The 26685-nt window shown below is 38.7% G+C and overlaps 1 protein-coding gene across 2 annotated transcripts in view; it reads left to right on the plus strand.

Moving 5' to 3' along the window:
- The window catches only part of LOC118420878, a 44928-nt gene extending 19281 nt beyond the window's left edge, over positions 1 to 25647 (plus strand). The window contains exons 25-64 of one of the 2 annotated variants that reach the window (XM_035827929.1): positions 162 to 307; positions 645 to 767; positions 1419 to 1553; positions 1835 to 2027; positions 2378 to 2523; positions 3286 to 3408; positions 4197 to 4331; positions 5119 to 5323; positions 5656 to 5801; positions 6351 to 6473; positions 7024 to 7158; positions 7775 to 7979; positions 8425 to 8570; positions 8810 to 8941; positions 9866 to 9997; positions 10348 to 10549; positions 10885 to 11033; positions 11432 to 11548; positions 12012 to 12146; positions 12529 to 12733; positions 13118 to 13263; positions 13965 to 14084; positions 14395 to 14529; positions 15158 to 15362; positions 15942 to 16087; positions 16598 to 16699; positions 17176 to 17310; positions 17583 to 17787; positions 18716 to 18861; positions 19086 to 19211; positions 19671 to 19805; positions 20264 to 20468; positions 20937 to 21082; positions 21542 to 21664; positions 22180 to 22314; positions 22863 to 23067; positions 23368 to 23504; positions 23856 to 23978; positions 24517 to 24651; positions 25003 to 25647. In XM_035827929.1, coding sequence (XP_035683822.1) covers positions 162 to 307; positions 645 to 767; positions 1419 to 1553; positions 1835 to 2027; positions 2378 to 2523; positions 3286 to 3408; positions 4197 to 4331; positions 5119 to 5323; positions 5656 to 5801; positions 6351 to 6473; positions 7024 to 7158; positions 7775 to 7979; positions 8425 to 8570; positions 8810 to 8941; positions 9866 to 9997; positions 10348 to 10549; positions 10885 to 11033; positions 11432 to 11548; positions 12012 to 12146; positions 12529 to 12733; positions 13118 to 13263; positions 13965 to 14084; positions 14395 to 14529; positions 15158 to 15362; positions 15942 to 16087; positions 16598 to 16699; positions 17176 to 17310; positions 17583 to 17787; positions 18716 to 18861; positions 19086 to 19211; positions 19671 to 19805; positions 20264 to 20468; positions 20937 to 21082; positions 21542 to 21664; positions 22180 to 22314; positions 22863 to 23067; positions 23368 to 23504; positions 23856 to 23978; positions 24517 to 24651; positions 25003 to 25104 — 5945 coding nt within the window. In that variant the 3' untranslated portion in view covers positions 25105 to 25647. The remainder of the gene's footprint in view (positions 1 to 161; positions 308 to 644; positions 768 to 1418; positions 1554 to 1834; positions 2028 to 2377; positions 2524 to 3285; positions 3409 to 4196; positions 4332 to 5118; positions 5324 to 5655; positions 5802 to 6350; positions 6474 to 7023; positions 7159 to 7774; positions 7980 to 8424; positions 8571 to 8809; positions 8942 to 9865; positions 9998 to 10347; positions 10550 to 10884; positions 11034 to 11431; positions 11549 to 12011; positions 12147 to 12528; positions 12734 to 13117; positions 13264 to 13964; positions 14085 to 14394; positions 14530 to 15157; positions 15363 to 15941; positions 16088 to 16597; positions 16700 to 17175; positions 17311 to 17582; positions 17788 to 18715; positions 18862 to 19085; positions 19212 to 19670; positions 19806 to 20263; positions 20469 to 20936; positions 21083 to 21541; positions 21665 to 22179; positions 22315 to 22862; positions 23068 to 23367; positions 23505 to 23855; positions 23979 to 24516; positions 24652 to 25002) is intronic. The other variant, XM_035827930.1, reaches the window with a different exon arrangement.
- The last annotated feature ends 1038 nt before the right edge of the window (positions 25648 to 26685 follow it).

Here is a 26685-nt window from a genome sequence, read left to right on the forward strand (position 1 = left end):
AGATATTGAAAAAAAGATTTTTGTTTGTTTTCCTATTTTTCACAGAATCAATGAGTTTCACTGCTCTGCTTTAAATTACAGATGATTGCAGATAAATGACAATGGGCTGCTACAAAGGGTTTCAGACTTACTGTTTCTTTACATCCGCTTTTGTTTTCCAGATAACTGGGTTTGTACAAAGAAGGCTGTGACCAACTGCACAGAGTGGGTGGATCATAAAGATATGTTTCCAACCGTCAGGAGATACTTTACCGGCAGCAACACAGCAGGACTGACCGCTGATCTTATCTTCCCCGCACCCACCAGTGTAAGTATGATTATGTTTAACTCAACAGGACTGAGTTACTCTCCAAACAGAGGTTTCAGTCAGGGATGGTAGTGGTGTAATTTCCTTTGTCTGCCTCCCTCCCACAAAAGAACCACAACAATACACATACTGTACCCGTTGACCGTAGCCTCATCTTAAAAAATAGGACTGAGGTATATTTGTCAATGTGAAAGCTTTATTTCACTTCAACTTCAATTATAGACTCTGAGCTTGAAGAATTAGCTATCAGACCAAGCTATTATTATGAATGGTCAGACATCGGTTTCATACAGCCATGCTGCCTTTCTGTAAACCTATTCCTCTTGCTTTCTTGCAGTACATATCGAAAACAAATGAGACTGAGATTGCTGCTGGCATCTGCAAAGATGAGTTTGAGTTCTGTGTGCCCCTCCCAAGGGAATATCAGAAGAAGGAACCACCAGCACCCACAGATGAAGGGGTGAGTATACTTTTATGTAATCCTTCTTTATGTTTGTTAGATACATGATTGTACATAATACAGTGCTTAACTTTCTTCTAACACAAAAGTATACACGGATGAAATTTTTAACAACCACTGTCACCTTCTTCAGGATCAATACTTCTGACCAATCACTTTATAACGTAAACCCGCAAGTTAGTTACAGACACTCGATCTTTTTTACACATGATCTTGTGGATGCATGACATCTGATAACATGATACATATGCAGGGCTCAAAATACCACCTGCATATGCAGGTTATAATTAGTGCAGGTAAAATTGGAGCTGTGCAGGTATTTCTGGTGTCTACCTGCACCTAACCTGCACTGGTCCATGTACTGAGTTTTATACATTAATGTCCTATCATGTAGATGTACATGGATTGTTACTAGCTACATTGCCTGTTACCACCTATAAAGTATAAAAGAAAAAATAGCAATGGTACCTGAACAATTTTAATATGATCTATACTTCCTAAATTCAGAGTGGTCTGGTGCAGGTAATTGTCAATGTTACCTGCACCAGTGCAGGTATGCAGAAAAAAGTATTTCGAGCCCTGATATGACATCAAATTTTCTTCCTTAGTTACTTCTTTTACAGTCTTAACCATTCATTTCTCTATGACCAGGTTTACATCAAGAAGACTAAAGGCTTCAAGTCATACGTCGTGATGAGGAAAGGATTCAAAACACATGAAGCCATTCTGAAAGCCCTGAAGACTGCACGTAGGAGCCTTGATGATCACGGAGTCAACTATGACTCGGTCAGATCATTCATTTACCATTTTTCTATTTGTTCTTTATCGCTTTTAATAGCAATTCAAATTATAACAGCATCGCCATTCTACACATTACATATATTATTTTACACATTGTTATGCAGTCTGAGGTATTTGCTTCGTTAAGCTGTAGACATCCAATAGTGGTGGTTTGAGAGGATCAGAAGGTCTGTGTGAAAATACTTGAGCTGAAAATGCAAATAAGGACCCCAACATGGTGGTGCACACGGCGATAACATTGCCTGAAAATGCTCCATATTCTACAGAGTGTAGATGTGGTGTACACTTACACTGGACCAGCTGAGGAAGAAGACTACCAGGTGTTCTTTGCTGGGTATGCTGATCCTGACTGGACCGATGGACTCGGCAAGGGACTGACAGCTTTCCCCGAGGACTGTCCAAGTGGCACCTGCTTCTTACCCAATGCTGTTGACTCCCAGAAGCACAAGTTTACTGCAAGTTAGTCACAATACATATCCTGTCTGGCAATTCTCTATACAGAAATTACCCCATGCCAAAAATGTTTTCTAATTAAATTCATAGTTTTTACAATTTGTAGTTGCATGTAGTAACTTATATGATATAACACATTCTTACTAGTACTTGAACATGTACTTAGATTATTTAGTACTACCTAGAACTTTTTATCCTAACTTGTACTTACATTTGTAGCTTGTAAGAGCAGAAGTGTACAATGAAGGTCTTTGATATACGTAATAGATTAATAGATTTAACTTCAGAATCTTTTATACAAAGTTAGGTGAGGCGTCTTTGTGCTTCTCTTTATAATGACTTTACTACATTTCCAGAGTACTGGATTTGCTACCAGAGTCCGGTGTACAACTGTGGTGAGCCAGATCTGGACCCGTACATCTTCCATGCCGTCAGGAGTTATTTTGAAGGGAACAACAAAGCAGGAATAACGGCTGACATCATCCTACCTGGTATCACCACTGTAAGTACATGTGCCCAATTTAAAGTTTGATTGTTTTTTTAATCATAAAAATTAATGCAAACAGGCATTTAGTAACCTTCTGATGACCAGAAACCAAAACGTCAACATTGGTGTCATAGAAAAGTGCAGGTCAACTCTTTATTAATTATGATGTTGATGAATTTTAAGTTAACACCCAAGCATTATCAATATTTACCAATGATAGTGGAAGGGATCCATTTTTATTTTTAAGACTGACCATTGAAAGAAAACAAGTGTGCAGACTATTGAAAACAAATGAAATTCATACTCATTTGACATCTCAAGAAAGGAAATGTAACAAGCAACTAGCAGTAAACATAATTGTATATTGTTGACATGATCTTTTTTTTACATGTAAGTGTGACACTGCAGTACTTATCCAAGTACTACATAGCAAAATGTATGTCATGCAAAGATGTACGTTTGTTACTAGCCTGAGCCTTTTGAGAAGCATTACATGTAACGGGGGTCGCCCTAAGATGCTTCCTGCCCTAAGATGCCACAGATTTTTTGCTGATCTTATTATGCATAAGTACGCCTTGTTTGTTGGTGTGTGGAGGGTGAAGGGTTCGTGAACCATATGAATACATTCCTTATTCAAGTATGGTCTCTAGATGAATGTGTTAAAAATTCATTGATCAAAACTTGACCACTCTTTGGCAACCAGTGATGGAGCGCCGTGAGTTTGAGCCCTTGTTATCTCTGATACATTCTGTTATTTTATTTTGTTATTGTCTACAGTACATAGCCAGAACATCCCAAGCTGAGAGGGTTGCTGGTGTATGCAAGGACGTCTTTGAATTTTGTGTCCCCTACCCAAGGAACCTGGAGTATCAACATCCTCCTGAACCCAAGAGTAAAATGGTGAGCTTCGTCCTTAACAGTCATTTATTGCTAAAATTATGAATGGTCAAGACTCTTTAACTGATAGAAGTTTGGTATTTTCCTTTCTATTTGCCACATCATGTTCTACACTTTTCCATGGTTGCTAAAAAGCACTCATACTTGATGTAACATCAATAATCTAATCATAATTCCACCAGGTGTCATAATACCGCCACCTCAAAAAAACGTTTGTATAGTGGTCTTCCCAAGATTGTCTTGAGGTGGCGGTATGATTGCACCTGGTGGAATTATGCAAATGTATGTTAACACACTGAGTCAATGGCAGGGGACTGAATTATTGCAGAAATTTCTTGTAGGACAACATTGTTTGAATTAACGAGGATACTCAAGTATCGTTAGTTCACCTTTATTTGAGGGGTCACCTATATCCGTTGTTTGGAAAAAAACGTTTTTTAGGGATGTCTATTTGACGGGCGGTGGTTTCAAACTGCAATATTTTGGAAATGTTGAGTCCACTGAAATATTGTTAAAATATTGCAATGTGAAACCATAATTTTTCAAACAACGGATATAGGTTACCCCGCAGATAAAGGTGAACTAGCATTATTTAGACCACATTGAAAGACATCTTGCCAACAGATCTACATGTACATGTTGTGTATCATATTGTCACAATATCATCTCGAATTCATCAAATGATGAGCTAGATTCAGACTTTGTGGTGCAAATGTATGTAGAATGATCATAGATAACTCATGTTACATTGTATCACGATATATTATTGTGTTTGTTTTTCTTTCTACTAGGTGTACGTAAAGAGTGCAGAAAAGCTCCAAACATTCGTCACCAGAAAGTCAGGATTCCCGACCCAGGAAGCCATTAATAAGGCTCTGTCAGAGGTTCGCAAGAGCCTGGACAAAAAGGGACTTTCAAACGACCAGGTAGGAAAACTATTGTCATGTGTATTTTTGTTTATACTTAGTACATCATGTATCACAAAAAGGTATCAAATACTCCCCCCCCCCCTGCAAGCATGCATAAAAATCTGTCTTGTGATCATCTTACCACTCTGTCTGGATTCTTTATTCAAGGGAATCCTTTCTTAGAAGTCTGACAAGTCAAATGACCATGATGACATTGTCTTACAGATGCTTACATTAGTTAGTTGATTGCTGTAGTAGCCATGATATTAACTAGCATAAGTAATTAGTAGTAGTAGTCCACTGTGTCCTGCTGCTGCAGTGGTCTGGACACCCTGCAGCTGCATTCAGTAAGTAATTGATTACGTGTTAAAGTAGGATGAAGGCCTCCTTTCCAGTTTGCTTATTATTCAAATATCATCTTTGTTCTCAAGATCATCTCACTGTCATACACCTAAATCTACCTAGTACTCGGATCTTTGCGCAGACATAGTCATACTATAGACTCATAGTGTTAAAGATGCAACAAGATTTGACGTTAGTGTAAGGGTGACTAATGATACTAAAATTATATCATTAGTTTCCCTTCTCCTTTTAAGTCACAGAATAAGTTTAAGATTTCAGTATAAGACAACTTCACCATTCATAAACAGTAACATTTACTTCACAAGGATAGGATCTCTCCTTGGTACTGAACTCATTATCACCAACTATTACTGTTGCATTGTACCTGAGCACTTCCAAAACATATTCAACTTTTTTTTCAACCTTAATTGTGACTGATGCTACCCTCCCTCACACAATCCAGTCAGCCAATGTGTTCTACAACTTTGATGGCCTGATGGAAGACCGAGATTATCAGGTGTTCTTTGCCGGGTATCCCAAGGCTCCTTGGGGAGACGGACTTGCGACTGTGGTTGAGGAAATCCCGCCAAGCTGCCCAAACAAAACATGCTTCGTCCCAGAAATAGTTCAAACACATGGACCGTTCTTGGAGCACAAGTTCGATGCTGGTCAGTGAATTTTTTGTCAATAATGACTTGAGTTGAACATGTTTTTAAGATATTCATGGTCTAATTCATGGTCTAGAATCTGGAATGCATTCTAATATGGAAGATTTCTCTAACATTTAACTTTCAAATTGTTTCTTAAATCAAAAATTTGCAGCCTACTTTCCTCTAGAAAGTGCCTAATTTTCTCCCCCGAGTGAAGTTAAAACAGCTGGCATATACATGTATCTCTATCCCTCTACCTTTTCCTCTAAGCTTATGGTTCTAAAACAACCATTATAATTCCTTACAAAAAATGATTTTAATTTGTTGTCTGGACTTATTTCTTTACTTAGAGAACTGGGTTTGTGTGAAGAGGAATGTGATCCACTGCAGACAGCCTGAGCTCTCCCCATCCATGTACAAGTCCATCCGGAGCTACTTCCAGGGTAACAATGATGCAGGCAAGAAGGCAGACATCATCCTCCCAGGAATCACTACTGTAAGTGATGCTGGATGCTAAAATATATATTGCTAAGTTCACCTCTATCTGCGGGGTGATAATTCTGTTGTAGGATATTTAGGGAAATTAAGTTGACAAATGGCGGTTTCAAATTGCAATATTTTTTTCAAATGCTGCAGTTTCAAACCACCATCCGTAGACTTGATATCCTTATCAAATACTCCGGTTTTACATACTATGGATATACATGTATTACTAAGCAGTTACCCCACAGCTAAAATGAACTAACTTTAGATTTTCAAAAAACTGCACCTTTGTTGCCAAACTGTTTTTATAATGCTTATTTCAACAATCATGGCATTTTTTTAGATTGAATCATGTGTATTTCTATGCATGGATAGATTTGTTTTTGACTGTGGCCTCAGATGCAAAATGGTTTTAAAATATCACACATGTATTTATTTTGCATTGTACAATGTATATTGTACTCAGATTTATCCACATCTTGCTTTGCTGTGTGTTACTGCATTATTCCTGATAGGTAATTACCTAAAAGTGTGTTTGTTTTCTGTTTGCCCAACTTACCAGTACATCTCTAACACTACGGAGATCGAGGCAGCCGCACAGCTCTGCAGAGACATCTATGAGTTCTGTGTACCTCTGCCTGAGGACTTTACAGAAGAGTCCATTCCTTCTCCAACTGAGCAAGGGGTACCTACAGAACTTTTTAAAAATAATTTTTACACGATTGCATCATATTCTCCTTTCACGTGTACATTTTGCATTTAAGTTTGCAGGGATTTAATTTCGTGGTAGCGGGAAAAAGGACTGTTTGCAGTGGTTTTAAGTTCACGGTAGCACCGTGTACTGTAGTCTCTTACTGCCATGGAAAATATTTGCGGTGGTTTTAAGTTGGGGGTGAATTGGCAGCACACAAACAGCAAACATCAAAATGACCGCAAAAATTTCTGCATTCACAGTAAATTTGAATGGTACCAGGAATTTTAAAAGCTAAGTTGGAATATTCAATCTGTGTTTCAATTAAAATGTTTTATATATTTCTGTCATAATTCTTATGCTGTAAGAATATTTGACTGCAATGTGAGCTTTAATGCTTTCATACTTGTATATTTCTTTTCTTAAAGTTACCGGTGTATTGAATACTTATAGTAGATTGTACATCGAATCTAAGTCTTATTTCTACCACAGAATAATTGAAGACAAGATAGCGGTAATCATACGAAACCATCAACATCAACAGGTTTACATTAAGGAGGGGGCAAGCCTACAGACTTTTGTGACATCACGGGCAGGATACAGAACCCAGGAAGCAATCGAAGAAGGTCTCAAGGACGTACACAGACGGTTGGATAGGGAGCAGCTTGGGTATGATCAGGTGAGGGAGTTATCCAGTCATAGGGTTATTCTCAAGGGTATTTGCTGTATTTGAAGCATTACAGCATTTTCAGAAAAATAGTGTGTACATTTGAAGGAATGCCAACATATATCAAATTGAAATATAAACATACCACCATTCACTGCAGCTGTTTTGTAACAGAAAAATTATAATGTTGGAATGTTGCTTGTTTCTTGAATGTAACATTAGTTCAACTTTACATTGTATCTTCATTCAAAGTAACCTATTCCCGTTGTTTTACAAAACAGGGAATTTATGGATAGCAGATAGATTCAAATGGCAATATGTGCAAAATATTGCTGTTATTTTTTAATATTGTTTTGTCGGTTGATTTAATTTTATGTTTTTGAAACCAACAATATACATTACCCTGCAGAAAAAAGTGACCTAGCATTATCTTTGTGCCAAATTGTGGAATCATTCACTGTATACAGCTGCAGTAAGATGGTTGCAAAACTACTTTGCAGGATATCAACTTAAGACTTTGATATGCCAACAGTTGTGTGATGAAGTAAACATGTCAGTTTACCTCATGTATCTTTTTGTATATAGAATAGAATGTCTTCTCTCACACCTCTTTCATGATACCTCCCAGACTGTTGATGTGGTTTACACCTATGCTGGACCATCCGAGTCTGCGGACTACCAGATCTACTTCGTCGGTTACGCCAAGGCTCCTTGGGGAAACGGACATGGAGATACACCAACAACCTTCCCAGACAGCTGCCCAAGTGACACCTGTTACCTTCCAGAGGTTCTGTCAGAAAGAAAGGGTTTCAAGGAACACAAGTTTAATGCTGGTTAGTTAATATTTACTTGGAAAAAAGGATGATTGCTGATGCTGATATCCATTCCCTATCAATACCATAATACGCATTTTTATCTGAACTTTGACTGCAGTGATAGTGATATTTAGCTTTCCAACCAATGGACTGCTTTTCGTCAGTTTATAAAACTGTAAGATTTTGTAACAGCGCAGAATGAAACTGGTGGGTCACTGTATTAGACGCCCCAAAATCCCTGCATAAAGTCTTGTATTCTGGGAGCCTATTACTAAAGTAACAAGAGGTAGGGGAAGACCTAGAGTTACCGACTTAGACAACCTACTTAGTGACACAAACCTGCAAGATACTTAAGAACTAGGAATGGCCATGGAGGACCAAATGCTGTGGAAGAGACTCTCTGGATTGGTTTGAGCGGGAGCTGGGATATGTAAAACGTCTTTTCTGAATTTATCTGTTTCAGAGAACTGGGCTTGTGTGCAGCACAATGTGACAGACTGTGGGAATCCCCAGATCACTAGCTCTATGGGCAAGGCCATCAGGGACTACTTCAGTGGCAAGAATGCAGATGAACTGAAAGCAGATATAATCTACCCTGGTCTCAGTACTGTAAGTACAGGGAAGACAAAACAGTTGGTAGCAAAAACCTTGTAATTAATACAGTATTATGTCCATGTCTAATATGATGTCCTCAGCCTATACTAGCTACTTGATTATTGCCTGTAACATCTACAAAATGCCAAATGATTACCAGGAATGATCATGATCTCATAGGCATGTTTCTTTAATGATAGTTCCACATCAAGGAAAGACAAGACGTCTCCTTTCTTTATTTCTTTCCCTTGCAGCTCTCATGTCTGACAACTAAAGCTGAGAAGGCGGCAGGTATCTGTAAAGACCTGTTTGAGTTCTGTGTGCCGCTGCCGAAGTCATTCCTGGAAGGGGATGCTCCTCCTGCTCCAACTGAGGACCTGGAAGGGGTGTGTATCAGAGTGCTGTCTTTAGTTTTCAGGACAATTGTAAAACAGATTTGTAAAACATGCAAAAGTTTTAAGAAATGTAGATTTGATATGAATTTGGTATATCTCATTACTCCATAAAGTCAATCATGTATTCGTGACATGTTCTCTTTAAACATGTTCTTTAAAGAGACACATGGTCTATACATAATTTACATTGCTATAGGACAATTCTAAGAGGCAGTTTAGTACTTCGACTAGCACTTATAGATACAATAGCCATGCAACCAAACTACATGTAACATTATATTGTGTTACTAGCACTGTCACCTTACCACCCCCTTCATTGTTCCTAGTGCCAAAGGACATTATTACTCACGCTGCCATCCCTGTCCCTAGTCTTGAGGGACATTCACACTGACACTACCATCCCTGTCCCTGGTGCTGAATGTTATTCACACTGACACTGACACTTCCTTCCCTGTCCCTGGTGCTGAATGATATTCACACTGACACTGCCATCCCTGTCCCTGGTACTGAATGATATTCACACTGATACTGCCATCCCTGTCCCTGGTGCTGAATGACCTTCACACTGTCACGGCCATCCCTGTCCCTGGTACTGAATGACATTCACACTAACACTGTCATCGCTGTCCCTAGTCTTGAGTGACATTCACACTGACACAATCATTCCTGTCCCTGGTGCTCAATGACATTCACACTGACACTACCACCCCTGTCCCTTTTGTTGAATGACACATATTACATACTTATCCTGCTATTCCTGTCCCTGGTGCTGAATGGTATTTGTATTGCCACTGCCATCCCTGTCCCTTGTACTAAATAACTGTGTTCATAGGATACCTTGAATGACTGTGTAACAAGTTGCAAATGATAATTCACAGCCTACTAATAATGCTAACCCTGATTTGCTGTGTCCAGGTTTACCTCAAGACAGGCAGTCTACAGGCATATGTGACCAGGACAACAGGGTACAGAACCCAGAAGGCCATCGGAAAAGCTCTGAAGAGAGTTCGCAAGAGCCTGGACAAACATAACCTTGACTATGATCAGGTAAGGGAATTTTGTGATTTTGCAACAAGAAATACATACAGCACAGGTCCAAAATAATAAGATAATGTTTAGTATGCATCCAAATTATTGACTTAGGTAGGCAAGGTACAAAACATGTATGGGATTTGTCTATTCTTGACTAGTGTGGAAGTTATTTTTGTTCAGTTGATGAATCATGTTGTTGAAAGTTGCATTATTACAGAATGGCTAACTAACATTCCAGATGCAAATGTTCCCCTGATGAAGACTATAGCAACAGTTGAAAAACCTTCTGCACTTGTATTTTATTTTCTTCAAAGCCTGAGCTTATTTATCTAATCTGAGCTACATGTGTATTGTGTCAATTACAGACCGTTGACGTGGTGTACACCTATGGCGGACCGAACGAGGATAAAAGGTATGAGGTGTTCTACGCTGGGTTTGCCAAGGCACCTTGGGGAAACGGGCGCAGACAGACTGTTGTGGACATCCCCGCCAGCTGTCCTAGTAGCAGCTGCTTCGTCCCAGAAACCAAGGAAGCCCACAGCATGCTGGAACACAAGTTTGATGTCGGTAAGTCACAAAATGATACTTTCTAGACTCATGATAGATAGCGAGATTAAACTAAAAAGGATGGCTCTTTGAAGTGATTAAGGATTTTTCACTCCCATTTGTTTACCTTCCAATGAGGTAAAAATAATTGTGAAAAGTTTTCTGATATTTATTCAGTTTATTAAAGAATAAAATATTTGACATGTCAAATATGGACAAATATGTGAAATACATAATTACTTTTGTCATTGAAATCCTTCTAATGAAATCCTTCAAAAGATTTGACAGATTTCTTTTCTTCTAGAGACATAATGTTACATTTACTACAAAAAAAATACACAAATGCTGCGTTTCAGAAAACTGGGTGTGTGTGAAGAGGAATGTGATCCACTGCGGTCCTCCAGAACTCTCTGCTTCTATCTTTGAGAGTATCAGGGCTTACTTCAGTGGTGGCAACAAGGCAGGGAAAACAACTGATGCCATCATGCAGCCTGGTGTCAAAACTGTAAGTACCACTAAAATCTGATTAAGATTTATTGAATAGTAACGAGGATATGTTGCATCTCATAAACATATCTTAGATTCTGATCGACTAACTCAGTTAAGTTCATTCAATTTAATCTATATACATGTACATTGCTCAGCAATTATTTGTTCCTAGTTATAGAATATAATGTTGACTGGATTACACATTTTGTAGTTTAGTGGTTCCCAGCTGTGACAATAAGTGATCATAATATGGAGGATTAGGGCTTAGCTTTTGCTCCTTTATGTATATTTCTACTTTCAAATTGCCATATATTTAAAGAATAATATAAAATGACCTGAGCCACATTACTCGATATGAAGATTAGGAACCAGTCTGACTTTCCTTCAATCATAGTGACATCTTTTCTTTAACAGCTGACAGCAAAGACAGGAAAGAAAGCGGCTGCTGGTTTTGAGTGCCACGACACCTTTGAGTTCTGTGTACCTCTGCCTGAACAGTTCAGTGACCTGCCTGCTTCCACTGTGCCAGGGGTATGTTATTCAACAGTTCTGTTTCAGCCGTGACACTCTACTCTTAGTAATGTACAGACAGATTTGTAAGGGTCTAACATGCATTCGCATAATTCCACCAGGTGCCATTATACCGCCACCTCAAAAAACGTGGTTATAGAGGCCTTCTCAAGATTGTCTTCCACACCTAAATGTCTGAATTGTATTACAATTAGGGTATTTAACATATGGTGTTCAAGACAATCTTGGGAAGACCACTATACTTAGTCTAACGTTTTGTTAAGGTGGCAATATTATGGCACCTGCAGGTGGAATTATGATAGTCGATATTAACTGAGAAAAAGTACAGAATAATTGACTATGTACAGTTGCTGAAAAGCATTTTCTCTCAGTGCAAATTATTACTCTCTAAAAAAATTGTTTCATTGTCACTTGATATCAATAATTTAGACTTCATTTTCCCTTCTCTCTGTCCTGTGTACAGGTTTATCTGAAGACAGGAGCAAAGCTTCATACGTATGTGTCAAAGAGGACTGGCTTCGAAACACAGACAGCGATTGACTCAGCCCTGCACCACGTTGACGACTGTCTTCACAGACACGCTCGTGAATTTGATGAGGTATAACTCAAGTTCACCTTTATTCGCTTTGTAACCAACATCTGTTGTTTCTGAACACGGGGCATTTGGGGATATCAAGTCGGAAGGTGACTCAAAATGCAACAGCATCTATCAACTTGATAACCCTAAACACTATATGTTAATATAAGCAACGGATATAGGTTACCCCGCGGATAAAGGTGAACTAGCATTATGTTGTTATGAGTTTCGGCTTTATCAAAATGTAAGGGAGTGTAAAGCTTAATCATGGCAGGGAGTATAATGTCTCCTCTCATCCTTGTGGAGATTCACAAATGAAAGTGCAATTTATATATGATACATGTACCAATAGCATAGCTGGTTTCTAATGTAAAGTAACACAGTTAACCTTACTTTTTTGCAGACTGTTGATGTTGTCTACTCCTTCACTGGCGCAACTGAAGCCCATGACCACAAAGTATTCTACGTGGGCTATGCCAAGGCACCGTGGGGAGACGGACTGGGAAACGGAGTCCTGGCCACACCAACAGACTGCCCTAGCAACACCTGCTTCCTCCCAGAAATCACTGCAGAACACAAGGACATCTTTGAGCACAAGTTTCATGTTGGTTAGTTTGTGTAGTATTTGTTGTTTTGCTTAATGTATTGTATGGTACTGGAAATACAGCAACAAGCTCTGAAGGATGACCATTTATACAGTCACGCATTCTCCATATTTGAATGTAAAAACAATACTGAATACCTTTTCTGGTGATTACACAGCAACCAGGTTGTCTATCACATCAGTTATTTGCTGACAGTCATTTGTGATAGCATTCTAAGCTTGCAACAACTGTTTGACTGTATGTAACAAAATGTAGCAGTATGTTACTGACTAAATTATGTTCTTGGTCCAGAATGGATTGCTCTGTACTTGGTAATGTCTAACAATAGGTCAAAATCTTACCTTCTCTTGGAGAGGATGAGACTCAGTATGAATATTTGTTTTTCAGAAAACTGGGTTTGTGTGAAGAGGGTGATGACTGACTGTAGTAAGCCGGACTTCTCTACAGCTGACTTTAAGTACATCAGGAAGTACTTCAGTGGCAACAATGCAGCATCACTCAAGGCTGAAGTCATTCTTCCTGGAGTCACTACTGTAAGTTCTTGAAAAATATGATCACTTTCTCATGTGGCAATATCTTCTTCTTCTTATCCTGTTTAGCATCCGTTGTTCCCTGTCTTGCAGAGGTTGGCCCGGTCAAGTCGTTTTGGTCTAATTGCCGCCCTCCATCCTAGCAATCAAATTATGTTACAGTTATATATATATATACTTGCATCATTGTTGTCCAAATGTCACAGCAGTGTAGTTTATTATCTATGGCTGCTCAACATATATGGTAACAATTTGAATTGATTTCAAATTCTACCACGATGTCTAAAGGTTACAGTGATCTAAATGTCCTTATTTTTTAATCATTGTTGCTTTGTGTAGCAGTTAACCCTCTCGCTGCTAAAGGAACTGTTTGGCACCAAATTTGAATTGTTAAGGTGTTAGGTAACATGGAGAAGATTTTTAAAAATCACTTTGAAGAAGGTAGCACAGTTTTGCCTGTGTTGCACCCAAGTCCTATGTTGTAAACTTTGTATTTTGATTTGTTCATGTAGGTTAGACATCCAGGTAATAAGATATGCCAAAGAAACAGTTTCTTCCAGATCACTTCAGTGTCACTGACAAAAGAAAGTGGATGCTGTCTGAAACGTCTGGCTGTTTCTAAAATTATATCCAGAAGCTTGTCAATGAGTAACTTTTTTTTTGCAAATTGTAGTTTCATTTACTTCCTCTTGTTAATATCACAGTACACAAAGAAAACCCCAGAGGATGACATTTCTGCTGGTATCTGTAAGGATGTGTATGAGTTCTGTGTGCCTGTACCAAGAGACTTGAAGGGAGACCCTCCAGCTCCTACTGATGAAGGGGTAGGCAATCTTCTCTCTGTCTTGTTACTCACCTGTAGTATAGTATAATGCAGTGCTCAAAATGCACACTTAGAACTGCAACCATATTTTGCTAGGCGCAACTTAATTTTAACATTTTGGTGGTTTCGCCAAGGCACCATGGGGTAATGGACTCGGAGAGGGGATCGTAGCCTTCCCTGATGACAACTTGTTTCCCATGATGTTATTATAGTAAGATATCCTGTACATGTCTGGATAAATTAATGTAAGGTTCATCCTTACTTTGCTGTTGCCACCTACTACCTTTTATCTATTGCAATCCTATGTTTAGGTTTACATCAAGAAGGGAGCCAGTCTGCAGACATTTGTCACAAAGACGAAGGACAGGAGAACCCAGGCTGCGATCAACGAAGCTCTGACCACCGTACGGGAGGACCTGAACACACATGGGCTGGACTATGATCAGGTGAAGAAACTACTATTTTTTTGGCAATATTTTTGTCGCCAAAACTCAAGCCGATTTTACCGGGATTTCCTGCAAATTATTATCAAAAATCAATACTGATACACCCTTCAAAATGACATGGTCGTCTTCGGCAACATTTCGGTCGCGTGTGGACCGGTATCAGGGTGGTCGCAATCACAAAAGTGGTCGCTATGGCCACGTTGCTTAATGCTTGTGTCTATGGGGGAAAAATTTGGGACCGGCCCAAAGTGGTCGTTATAGGCCGATGTCATTTTACGGACGTGGTTGCTTATACAAGTTTCATTGTATGACTGTGTATATTTTTTTAAGTCTGTTGACTCTAAAATACATGTATCAATCTACTGGACTAGTTTTCTATATCAGACATGACATTATAACACCCTTTTACTTAAAAGTATTGTTAATTTTTCAACCATTTCTGAAGGGTATGAAGATAGATTTTTGTCTTTGTCATGAATAAATGTAAATCATACTGTACATGTTTTTAAATAAGGTAGTGTATACATTGTATTCTGTACTTTTATATGCTATATATTTAGAAACATTTCCTTTTTAGTAAATCTTAACTTTTCCTTCTTGCCAACTGCTTTCTTCCAAACCATCCCAGACTGTTGACGTGGTGTACTCGTACCATGGGCCGAGTGAAGACCACGACTATCAGGTGTTCTTTGCAGGCTATGCCAAGGCACCGTGGGGTAACGGACTTGGAGAGGGCGTTGTGGCCTTCCCCAAAGACTGCCCAAACAATAACTGCTTCTTGCCTGAAGTTCTTAGTGAAGATGATGGCTTCATCGAGCACAAGTTTGATGCTGGTCAGTCATGTTTTTACTCTTTTTATCAGCCGTAGTGGAACATAGTTTAAGCTTCAGGTTGAAATCTTTCATTATTTTTCATGATATGCATTTTATGTCGACAATGTGCAGTGTACCAATAATACTGTCTAAGTTCGTGGTTTAAATGTTCTTAGCTATTGTTTTAAAAGATGATTAATTATTTTTTAATCAGGAGGTGGCAATCAATATTTTTTGCTACATTGCATTGTCAGATGCCTTATGTCCTCTTGAAGATGTGTTACTGAAATTTACTTTTTAAAGTTCATAATTTTTTGTGATTACTCAACTGATACTTAAAGTATTTCAAATTCGTAGTTTTCAGTCTGTCAAAATCAATCACATAAAACTCCAGTCCTGCAGCAATGTTTATAAAATGTAGTTGTTTCTGATTAAATGTCCATTTTATGTAGGGCAGTTAGTTAGTTCAGCACCAAGGACAGCTCCTTGCTTCTTTGTGAAATTGAAAATGTAAAAGCAGATATGTTTCATGATCATAGGTTTGTCTAAACTCATTAGAATTTTTCTGTATTACTCAGATGCATAAAATGTACCTTTCAGGAAACTGGGTTTGTGTGCACAAGGAGGTGACAGACTGTAGCCATCCCCATCTGGACCAGTCTATGTCCACTGCCATCAGGAACTACTTCAAGGGAGAAAATGAGGCAGGCAAGACTGCAGACCTCATTCTGCCTGGAGTCACTACTGTGAGTAATGTGACAGTCATGTTATTAGCAATAATGACTTAATTGTCAATTACGTATTTTGCAGATGTATTAGAATTCTTGAAGAATTCTGAATTGTCGCTATACATGTATGTAATACTTATAAAATCAGTAAGTACCAGCAATAGAATTAGTCAGATACATAATATACATGTTGTTATGCTAGCGCTGTAATTGCAAACTTCAGTGTATAGCCTGTAGTTAGCTTCAGGTCTATAATAATTGTCATGTCTACAGCAGAATAGCATTGACAATTCACATTGCCTTAATTACCAATTGTAATTATCAATTGTCAGTAAAATTTTAGTAGTACATATTCACACTGAAAGCTAAAGCCTTGTTCAGGAAATATGCGCTAAAAAATTCTATATGAAAAAAGTGTTGTGCTCTACTATGAATGTATCATATTACACATCAAGTGCTACATTTACAACAGCATGGGTGTAAAACATGCTTTAGATTAATGCTCTGACTCATTTTTCTGTTTTTCAGATGACACATAATGGCAGCACCTGCCCCACCATGTTTGAGTTCTGTGTTCCACTGCCGAAGGACATGCAGGAAGGGGAACCACCTGCACCAACTGACAAGGGGGTAGGTCTTGTTCTGTGCCCAACTTCTGTGAACTTGTGAAAATTACTTAGAATCCCGTGGATGGTGAATAATTATACTAGTATACATGTATATGATGGGAGGGTGAAGTGTAAAGTGTGTAGTACTCTACCTGTATTAAAATCTACAAGCATCAAAACCTTGTTTTTGCTAGTATGTTTGTGAGTAAGACAAGGCAATTCATAATTCAGAGAAGACCACTGGCTGGGGGTTTAACATCCTCTACATGTACATGCTAGTTCACCTTTATCTGCAGCGTAACCTATATTCATTGTCTTTCAAAGATATCAAGTCAACGGATGATGGTGTCAAATTGTAGTATTTCACAATTTTTTAATTGATATGGATTCTGAATACCACACAACAGATATAGTATTGTCATTTTGCAGAAAATAGAGTGACATCATGAAATCTGAAATCAGGACATCAGTTTACAGCCCTTTTATTGTTCTGTTCAGGTGACGATCAAGAAGGGTGCCAGTCTCCAGGCATACGTGACCAGAAGGACAGGATTCAGGGACCAGAAGGCCATCAATGACGCCCTGTACGCTGTCACTGACAGGCTAGACAAAAATGGTCTGGAATATGATCAGGTAGGGGAAAATATGTGGGATGCAATCTGTAAATTCAATATGCCTTGTTCTCTTTTCAAGTGCAGTGGGATTTTTGATGTCTCAAAGTGTGGCTGTCATTGAGCATGGCTTTACCGCTCAGAGCTATGTGCTCATTTTTACCTGAGTTAAGTGTAGGTGTGAAATGCATGATTTTCAGAAGGGTACAACATTGGAGCCTGTTATAGGGATTTGAATCCAAAACTTTAAGCCAATAATAACACTAACCACAAGACTGCCTTGCCATATTACAGACAGTTGATGTGGTGTACACCTATGCTGGTCCGAGCGAGTCCCAGGAGCACCAGGTGTTCTTTGCTGGTTACGTCAAGGCTCCCTGGGGAGACGGCCTGGGAAAGGGTGTGGTCGATTTTCCCTCCAGCTGTCCAAGTGACACCTGCTTCCTCCCAGAAACTGTGGGAGAGAAGGAAGGATTCGTGGAGCACAAGTTTGAAACTGGTTAGTCTTATTCTTTGTCTATTGCTAAAAAGTTACCTATAAAATTTGATACAAAAGGTCCCACAACCTTTTTGGCATGGTATTGGAAGATTTTTTTTTTATTCACATTTATTTAACGAGGATTTGACAAAAAGCAAAGTTGCTTATCTGGGTCTTCTCCTCTTACACATGAAAAAAATAAGGACACACATACAAAATAACGAACACTAAATAACATAGTCAAAAGATAATGCTAAGGAAGTCAAAATAAACAAGGAATCAAGTAACAGAATGAACGTGCAGCTGGTTTACAAACTTAGGAATAATCAAATAAGGCTATATAATCAACTAAAACTAAAAAGACCTGTCTGTTGGATGAACTTGAATACGACATCAAATAAAAGACAATTTTGAATGGGAGATAAGAGTGCATTTTCCCTAAGTAGAGTTGAACATACAATATTTTCAGTGGTGTGTCTTGGGTCAAATGGTAAGATACCCTGCATGAACATAGTGGTTAAAGATGACAACATATCAAGTCTTGCATCATTGTATAGAGGACAGTGTAGAAAATAATGAAGATTACCATGCTAAGTAATCTTCATGGTAATCTTCCAAGTATTGGAAGATTACCATGCTAAATTAGGTCTTCCACCACTTTTACCTTCCAAACATAAGTCAGGTGTCCATTTTTACACCTGGATCTCTGCTAGATATTTTTTTGCAATTTTTGTTCTGAAATGTGCTTGGAAATAGGAATAAGTTTGCTGACTGATACATAGCTTGATATTGGCCATGTCCCAGTACTCAATTCTGTGTACACCTTATTATTATAAGTTCTTTGACAAAAAGCTTTAGTGTTACCTTCACTGTGACTGACAGTCCACTGATTTACTAATAGTTAAACTGAGATGGGATAGACTTCTAATAGTTTGGACTTGTATTTCAGAAAACTGGGTATGTATGAAGGAGGATGTGAGAAGGTGCGGACATCCGGAACCATCCATGGATACCTTCCAGGCTATCAGGGGATACTTCAGTGGCAAGAATGATGCGGAAAAGAAGGCAACCTATGTGTTCCCTGGAGTTACTTCAGTAAGTTCTACTGTCAATTCAAAATACTACCAACTTTCTATTGTCTAATTGCTGTATATTTGAATTCACTGTCACAACCAGTTATTCTCACCTGCTGATGTTTCAATGCCTGTCAGACATCTTCCTCAGAGCTTCTACTAAAGTTCTGCTTCTTGCCACTATATGTAGCCGCTATATGTAGCTGAGAGAACACAACCCCAAACATGGTTTTCTTGTACCTGCAGGTCACATTGTCTAAAACTGTGCAGCGTGACCGTGCCATCGGAATCTGCAATGATGTGTTTGAGTTCTGCGTCCCTCTGCCCAAGGACTGGCCACAGGACGAGCCACCAGTTCCCTCTGATGAACATGTAATTCTTCCTTCTACCACATCTTCAACATTCATAGTCCTTCCCAAGAACTTGACATTTAGAAAAGTCTATAGTTCTAGAATTTTGGAGTTATAAAACTGATTGTTTGTTTGTTTGTTTGATTCGCTGTAACACTATTCTTCCTGGAGTCTATTCAAGTACAAATAATGAAATTAAAACTAATGCAACAATGCAACAATTTAAAATGAAATTAACTTAAAGAAAAAATTCTGAAAATCAAACATGATATGTGGTAAATATAATTGTAAGTGGAGGTCAGAGATGATGTGTGAAAAAGTACCAGAAAGGGCAGGTCTTTTGATTTATGCATTTGTGTTAACTTCTTTCAAGGATATTTGACAATGTCAGATCCTCCAGCTTAGGTCACTTTGGTTTACATATTTGGCAATTCAAGTCCATTTTTATAATGTTTTTATCTTTTTTTTAATGTGTGTGCAGGTTTATATAAAGAAGGGAGCATCTCTGCAGGCGTATGTGACCAGGAGGATAGGCTTCAGGACACAGGAAGCCATCAGTGCGGCACTGCAGACTGTACGAGACAGCTTGAACAGGCATGGGCTGCAATATGACCAGGTAATGTCACATTCCCTCAAGATTTTCATTGGAGTTTAGAAATCACCTAACCTGAAAGCTACAGTAACGTAACTTTGCTTTGCTTTCCAAAGTGGTACATCAACACTGACAACGTTGATTGAAATTGCTGTCAGCAGGAGTGCTAAACATATTGATAGAAAAAGCTACATACCTCTTCCAATTTCTTGTTATTCTGTGCTTGAACCTATCTTTGCCACCATAAAAACTTGCAGAAAACAAAACAACCACAGAATAAACATGATAGATCAGCACCAAGGACAGCCCTGTTGTCATATTCTTAGATTATGTTTCAGTCATGAATCATTTCTATTAACGAATAAAAGAACAAAACAACTTCATGTACATACATTCACATGAAAGTTAGTTCAGCACCAAGGACAGCCCTGTTGTCTTTTCTTATTCTTGTTTGAGTCATCTCAAAATGCTTGCTTTTGCAGAGTGTTGACGTGGTCTACACCTACACTGGGCCGACTGAAAACCAGGGCTATGGGGTCTTCTTTGCTGGATATGCTAAGGCTCCATGGGGCAACGGACTTGGGGAGGGAGTGGTCGACTACCCGTCTACCTGCCCCAGTGACACATGCTTCCTGCCAGAGGTCGTCAGCGAAAACGAAGGATTCATCGAGCACAAGTTTGCTATTGGTAGGGCAAAGCACACTTTGTAACCCTCTGAACATCTGTATAGTGATAAATCAATGTAACACACGAGCTTTGCAAGTACCTAACAGGCTATGTTATGTCCCACTGTAACAGTTTACATGTCAAATCTAGACCCAGAAAGTGTTTGGAATGAACAGGCTTCTTTGATACCTTTGATACCATCCTCGGGAAGAACACAACGCCTGTAGCTCCCAATCTTCACACTTGCAGAGTGTACACCAGGTCCTGTACTTCTCGCTCTCCCATAGTTTATCAAGCTTTGTTTTAAACTCATTTACTGACTTGGCGTCTACAATATCCTGTGGCAGGGAGTTCTTATATGATTTCTACAATAATGTTTTAACCAGTCATGCTCATCAATCAATTTATCATGTTCCCAATTGGCAAAGTCAGTTTGATGTCCATGGAGCCTTTTGAGAAACTGTCTTGAGTTGTCTTTGATTCTTGCAGAAAACTGGGTTTGTGCGGAGAGACAGGTCTTTGACTGCGGAGAGCCTGAGCTGAGCCCATCCATGTACAGAGGCATCAGGAGATACTTCAGTGGTTACAACGAGGCCAAGGCAACAGCAGATATTATAGTGCCTGGTCCCTCCAGTGTAAGTATTACACTAACACAAATAGTTGTATGCTGGTCTGGGCACAAGCCTTTGTAGTTGCTGCTGGCCCTCCCTTTTTGGTCACCCTTTTCTTTACAAAAAAGGAGAGCCAGTGGTAACTACATTGTACATTTTACCTAGATGGGTGTTAGGTTAGATGTACCGAGCATGGACACTGCACAATCAACTTTCTGTCAACATTTTGCATTTCGACTAGTCTGAGAAAGTTATTTGCCTTTAAATGTGTATCAATCAAATGTTCAAAGCAAATGATCTTCTTACATTGCATCTAATGGTTAGAAAAGGTTTTTTTAGATCATTGAATTATGGCTAAAAGTGTTGGTGTTGAGAGCTCCAATAGTATGCTAGGATTGGAACCCATGACCATATGATCATTGCCTAGTACCCCACATACAGCTCATGTTACCATTTAGATCATTTCTCTTTACTTAATTTCAGTACATAGCAAAGACAAGCACTTACGAAAGAGACATTGGTGTCTGCAATGATGTGTTTGAGCTCTGTGTACCAGTCCCTGACAGTCTGAACGATGGAGAACCACCCGCTCCCACAGAAAAGGGGGTAGGTCGGAATTTTTGTGCAGCCATAACTTTGTAATTAATGATGTCTAGATAATCTACGACTAGTTACTGTTGCAGATTATCCAAACAAAAGTAGCAGCAGAATTTAACATGGTGGACTTCTTATTGAAAAAAAAGACCTTTGTTGTACATATATATTTGTATATATATATGTTGTACATATGTGCCCTTTGGGCTAAGTACAGGTTGCCACAAAAGAATAGATACATGAAATATATACAATCATGTCAACCAACACAAGAATCATGTTCTACTGAGTGAGTTCCACTTCTTCTTGCTTCTTCATGATACTGAAAATGTAGGAACAGAATCAATGCAAAATGTATTAGATAACACAATACATCACCATGTACATTTTGTATGTAAGGAAGGCTGTTTATTGACAGAAGCATACTCTTTCTAGCTGCAAAACTTTGGCTGTATTGATGAAAGCTTGCCATTATTTAAGAAATTTATCTAAGTGTAAAATGATGCCACTCTTGTTGTCCTTGGCAGGTTGTGTTGAAGAAGGGAGCTACCCTGCACACCTATGTGACCAGGAGGACCGGATACCTGACACAAGGAATGGTCGAAGAAGCATTGGATAGTGTGCAGCACAGCTTGGATGCACAAGGACTTGACTATGATGCTGTAAGGGAGCTTAGTATCTGGACTTAGTGTTTCATCAATTATGATAATAGAATGTGTCGATGTAGGGCTCATCCAAAGAACAGACATCAAAAGATTTTCATGATTTGAGCAGTGTGCCTTAATGTAAAGGAGTATGTGCTTACAGCACACAAGAGTGGGCCTGTTTCACCACTTGCTATATGCAAAATGATATTGTGCAAAATATGTGACTTAGTTACATGTGAAACCAAGTAAACACAGAGGGAATGCTAGTTTGCCCTGTCTCCAAAGTCAGGCAGGAAAATGCATTTATTGGACAGATTTAAGGAGAAATTCACCATAAAGAATAAAACAGAAAAGTCACAAAAGTCTAGATATTTAATGGAGGTATGAAACCTTTAGTTTCTTGATGCATATATTGTCCAAAGAATGTAACTGTAACAGTCTGTTTCTACTCCCTACTTGTTTCATAACAGTTATTGAAAGGATAACAAATAAATTACAGATACTCGGTGTTCTTCAAATAGTTTCAGAGTTTTTTAAAAATCTTTTTGCCATGTACATTGTAGAGTGTTGATGTGGTGTACGACTTCATGGGACCAACCGAACAAGATGACTACATAGTCAACTTCATTGGGTACGCCAAGGCTCCCTGGGGAGGTGGGCTGAGGAACGAAGTGAAGGAATTCCCAGAGGACTGTCCCAGCGACACTTGCTTCCTTCCAGAAACTGTGGGGGAGACAGATGGTTTAATCGAGCACAAGTTCACTGCAGGTCATACTACATTTACTTTGTGTATTCTTTGATATTGAATTAACATGTAGATTAGCATGTTATTCTGTCATTGCAAGGGCTATGATGACAATTATATCAAAATGAGTCAACATGTTGTGTAATATGTGCTCAGATACCATCATGCCAAAGGTCAACACACCCTACTCAATATTGAATGAGCAAACTGTTGGTGATGTTGTTATATCATGCTACTCACTATCATTGTTTCTATGGAAGCATTCAAATAAGTGCACTACAAGGGTCTCCTGACTTGTTTTTCTGCTGTGTTTTTGTCACCAGAAAACTGGGTGTGCGTGCAGAGGAATGTGATAGATTGTGGTGAGCCGGACCTTTCTCCATCGATGTTCGAAAGCCTCAGACACTACAAGATTGAAGCAGGAATGGACACCGGCACATATCAACCTGGTCTCACTGCTGTAAGTATCAGCACACTTTTTGAAAATTTTTATTTTGGTGTCACAATAATTTTCATTTCTGTAATAAAAAGAGACAGAGGACATTTCCTCTACCTATAGAAAACCACATAGTGGCGTAATAATAACCTCACTTGTCTTGTGACAGTGATTTCAGTGTACATGTATAATGATAGCTACATCAACTAAGTACATGTAGTACTTCAATATTGTTTAATAACTTGTAATGATATGAAACATATAAGGAAAAATGGCAAATGTGAATTAGAGTTGGAGTTGAGCTTGGTAGAGATATATAGCAGTGACTGTTTGATATGATATTATGTAACTTTTTATGTGATCTTTTTGTTACAGTTGATGTCCAAAACTGAGGGAGCTGACAAGCTTGCTGGTTCCTGTAAGGATATGTTTGAGTTCTGTGTGCCTCTGACCAAGGACTTCCAGGAGGGAGACCCACCAACTCCCACAGTCAAGGGGGTGAGACTTGTTTTGAGTTCTCATTTCTGTGTTAGCATCAGTAATCAGAAGTACCACACATGTAGATACCTCAGTCTTTGCCAGGGTTGGTAGCTTAGAGCGTAGATACTAATTTGTTGTAGATTGTCATACAATTTCGATGTCGTAGAATTTTTGTAGGATTTTCAAGCGGGCTATGACAAAAACAACCATGATGCCAACAAGAGTCTAGGAGAGCATTTACAGCCGACAATACAACTACTAATTCACATGAAACAAAGAATGGCCTTAGTTAACAATAATTATTGTTCATGAATGTGACCAGGCCCTAAGGATTGAACCTTTGGGCTGCCTGATGTCATCCTTTTTGTGTTGCATCTGAAATTTCAAGTTCAAAATAAGTTATCTACTAATAAAAGTAAAACACAGAATGCTAAGATCTTGATGTCTTTTCCACCGTGCACACAATTTTGGTGCCTGTTAAGTTTGACAGTAACATTGCCAATGTTTGCAAACTAAAAAGTCTAAACTGTGACTTTGTCCTTATCGCTGTACCCAGGTTGTGCTGAGGAAGGGAGTGAGCTTGCAGACGTATGTGGTGAAGAGAACTGGATACAGGAGCCAGGAGGCCATCGACGGAGCACTCCACAGTGTTCGTGAGAGCTTGGAGGGGTCCGACACGGAGTATGATCAGGTAGGGTCATACTGCATTTTGTGTCATACCTCTGACGTGAAAACGTTTGATATGGGTGTTCCGGACCGTGTGATAACTTTCCGTATCACACAGGTTTGAAAGTTGTATCACACAGGCTTCCTTCAACTAAATCAAACTATTTCAAACGGGCCGAATATGGCACGGTTGAAAATTTGAATACCGGACTCGGACGATAGAATTGCTTTTGTTAAAATCTTTTGTTCGAGGACACAACATTTTCTCAACTTCTGGTGCATTTCGCATCGAAATATGTGTTTTCTCAGGTGGGTATTACATGTAGGTTTTAAGATCGACTTCTTGCCCTGAAGAATTTTTCTCTTGGTCCCACAGACTGTAGATGTGGTCTACTCCTTTGCTGGGCCGACTGAAAACTCTGACTACCAGGTGTACTTCGCTGGTTATGCCAAGGCTGGATGGGGAGGTGCAGAGTAGCAGGGAACATGAGATCTATCTGTAGCAGAATCATTCTTTTTAGTTGCCAATTCCTTCAGCAAGAAGAAAGAGCAGTACTCTGAAATAGAAACATTTTTGTTGTCAACAACATTACTTACAAATGTAGATGATGTAGCTGATATGATTATGCATAGCACTAGTACTAGGTTATAAGAGCTTGGTAGAAATGTTCAGTTTGAATTTACATATTTTTGCACTGTAATTACAGAAGAAATGTTACTATGAAATTGATACTTAAATCTTAAAGTCAACAATGTCAACAACTTTGAATTCAGTTAGATACTAGTTAGGCCATAGCTTGGTAAAGTATGCAATTCAAGTAAAAAAATTGAAGTTTACAAATCAACTACTATATAAGTAAATCAAAAAGGTTCTTTTGCAGTAATCATTTCTGTGCAAGGCAATGATTCTAAGGTAATATTGTTAGCATCTAGTTCCTATGCCAGACATGTTAGGCAATATCTGTTTGTGTGCTTTTATAAGAATGTAATTAGTGTCTGAATAAAGAGGAATCAAACAAGATGTATGCTCATTCTTCATATGTTGTCCCTCAGTGAATAGTCAGCCTTTCCAATGGGTTGGATTGGATTCTCAATGGCCAGAAAACATAGTTTTACTAGTTTACTTCATCTACAGCGTAGGTAGCGTTATATAAAATAACTTCATATAATGCTAAACCAATTCCTTTCAGAAAATTATAAGTTCACTTCATCAATAGGTTTTCAAAAGCTCAAAGTCTTTTCGAAGAAAAAGGGCCAAAGTGCATAGTAACATACGTTACCGTAACGAATGTCGCCCTTGCTATGTATTGAAGAAAAAAAGTCATTTTGAGCAATCATTAATGGAGAATTTTCCTGAACTTAGCTATTCCTAAAAGACGGAGATTTGGTCTTTGCCAAGAGGTGGCTGGGAGCAGTACTGCAAAATAGTAGTCTATTCTATGATAAGTTCTTTTTGGAATCTGCTGAAAACCGTCATCCATAAAATCAAGTCAATGTGGCCTTAAGAGGGAAAGCTAACAAACATTTATTCAATCAAATTGTGTAGTAACGTTAGACAATTTCGTTAATGTGTCCGTTAGAGGTAAGTTACTGGTCAGACAAGGAGGTTAAAATAAGTCAAGTAATATCGTGCAGCTTTTTAACAAGATAAACAGGCTACTTGGATATTTATGACGAAGCATTTAGTTAATGAAAAAAAATGAGGAAGACAAATTTTGTTTTCGACTTGTTTGTTTTTCGTCGCTGTCTTCCTTTAGAAAACAGAGGATGAGGAAATACATGCACACAGCATAATGAACATGCCAAATACTACTCGCTGTTTTTTTAACGTTTTTTTAGTCGTTTTTATCGGGCTTTCTATTTTGTCATTTTTCTTGAAGTACGCCAGCCAAACAAGATACGTTTTGACACAGCAAGATATGAAAAAAAAATAGAAAGCCCGATAAAAACGACTAAAAAACGTTTAAAAAACAGCCGGAGCCTAACCTCTGCTTGGAGAGTAGCCAAATACAAGCTGCCCAGAAGACTACAGGATACGGGTGACCTCCCAAGGTCAGGA

This window comes from Branchiostoma floridae, chromosome 8 (genome assembly GCF_000003815.2).
Source record: "Branchiostoma floridae strain S238N-H82 chromosome 8, Bfl_VNyyK, whole genome shotgun sequence".
Lineage (NCBI taxonomy): Eukaryota > Metazoa > Chordata > Leptocardii > Amphioxiformes > Branchiostomatidae > Branchiostoma > Branchiostoma floridae.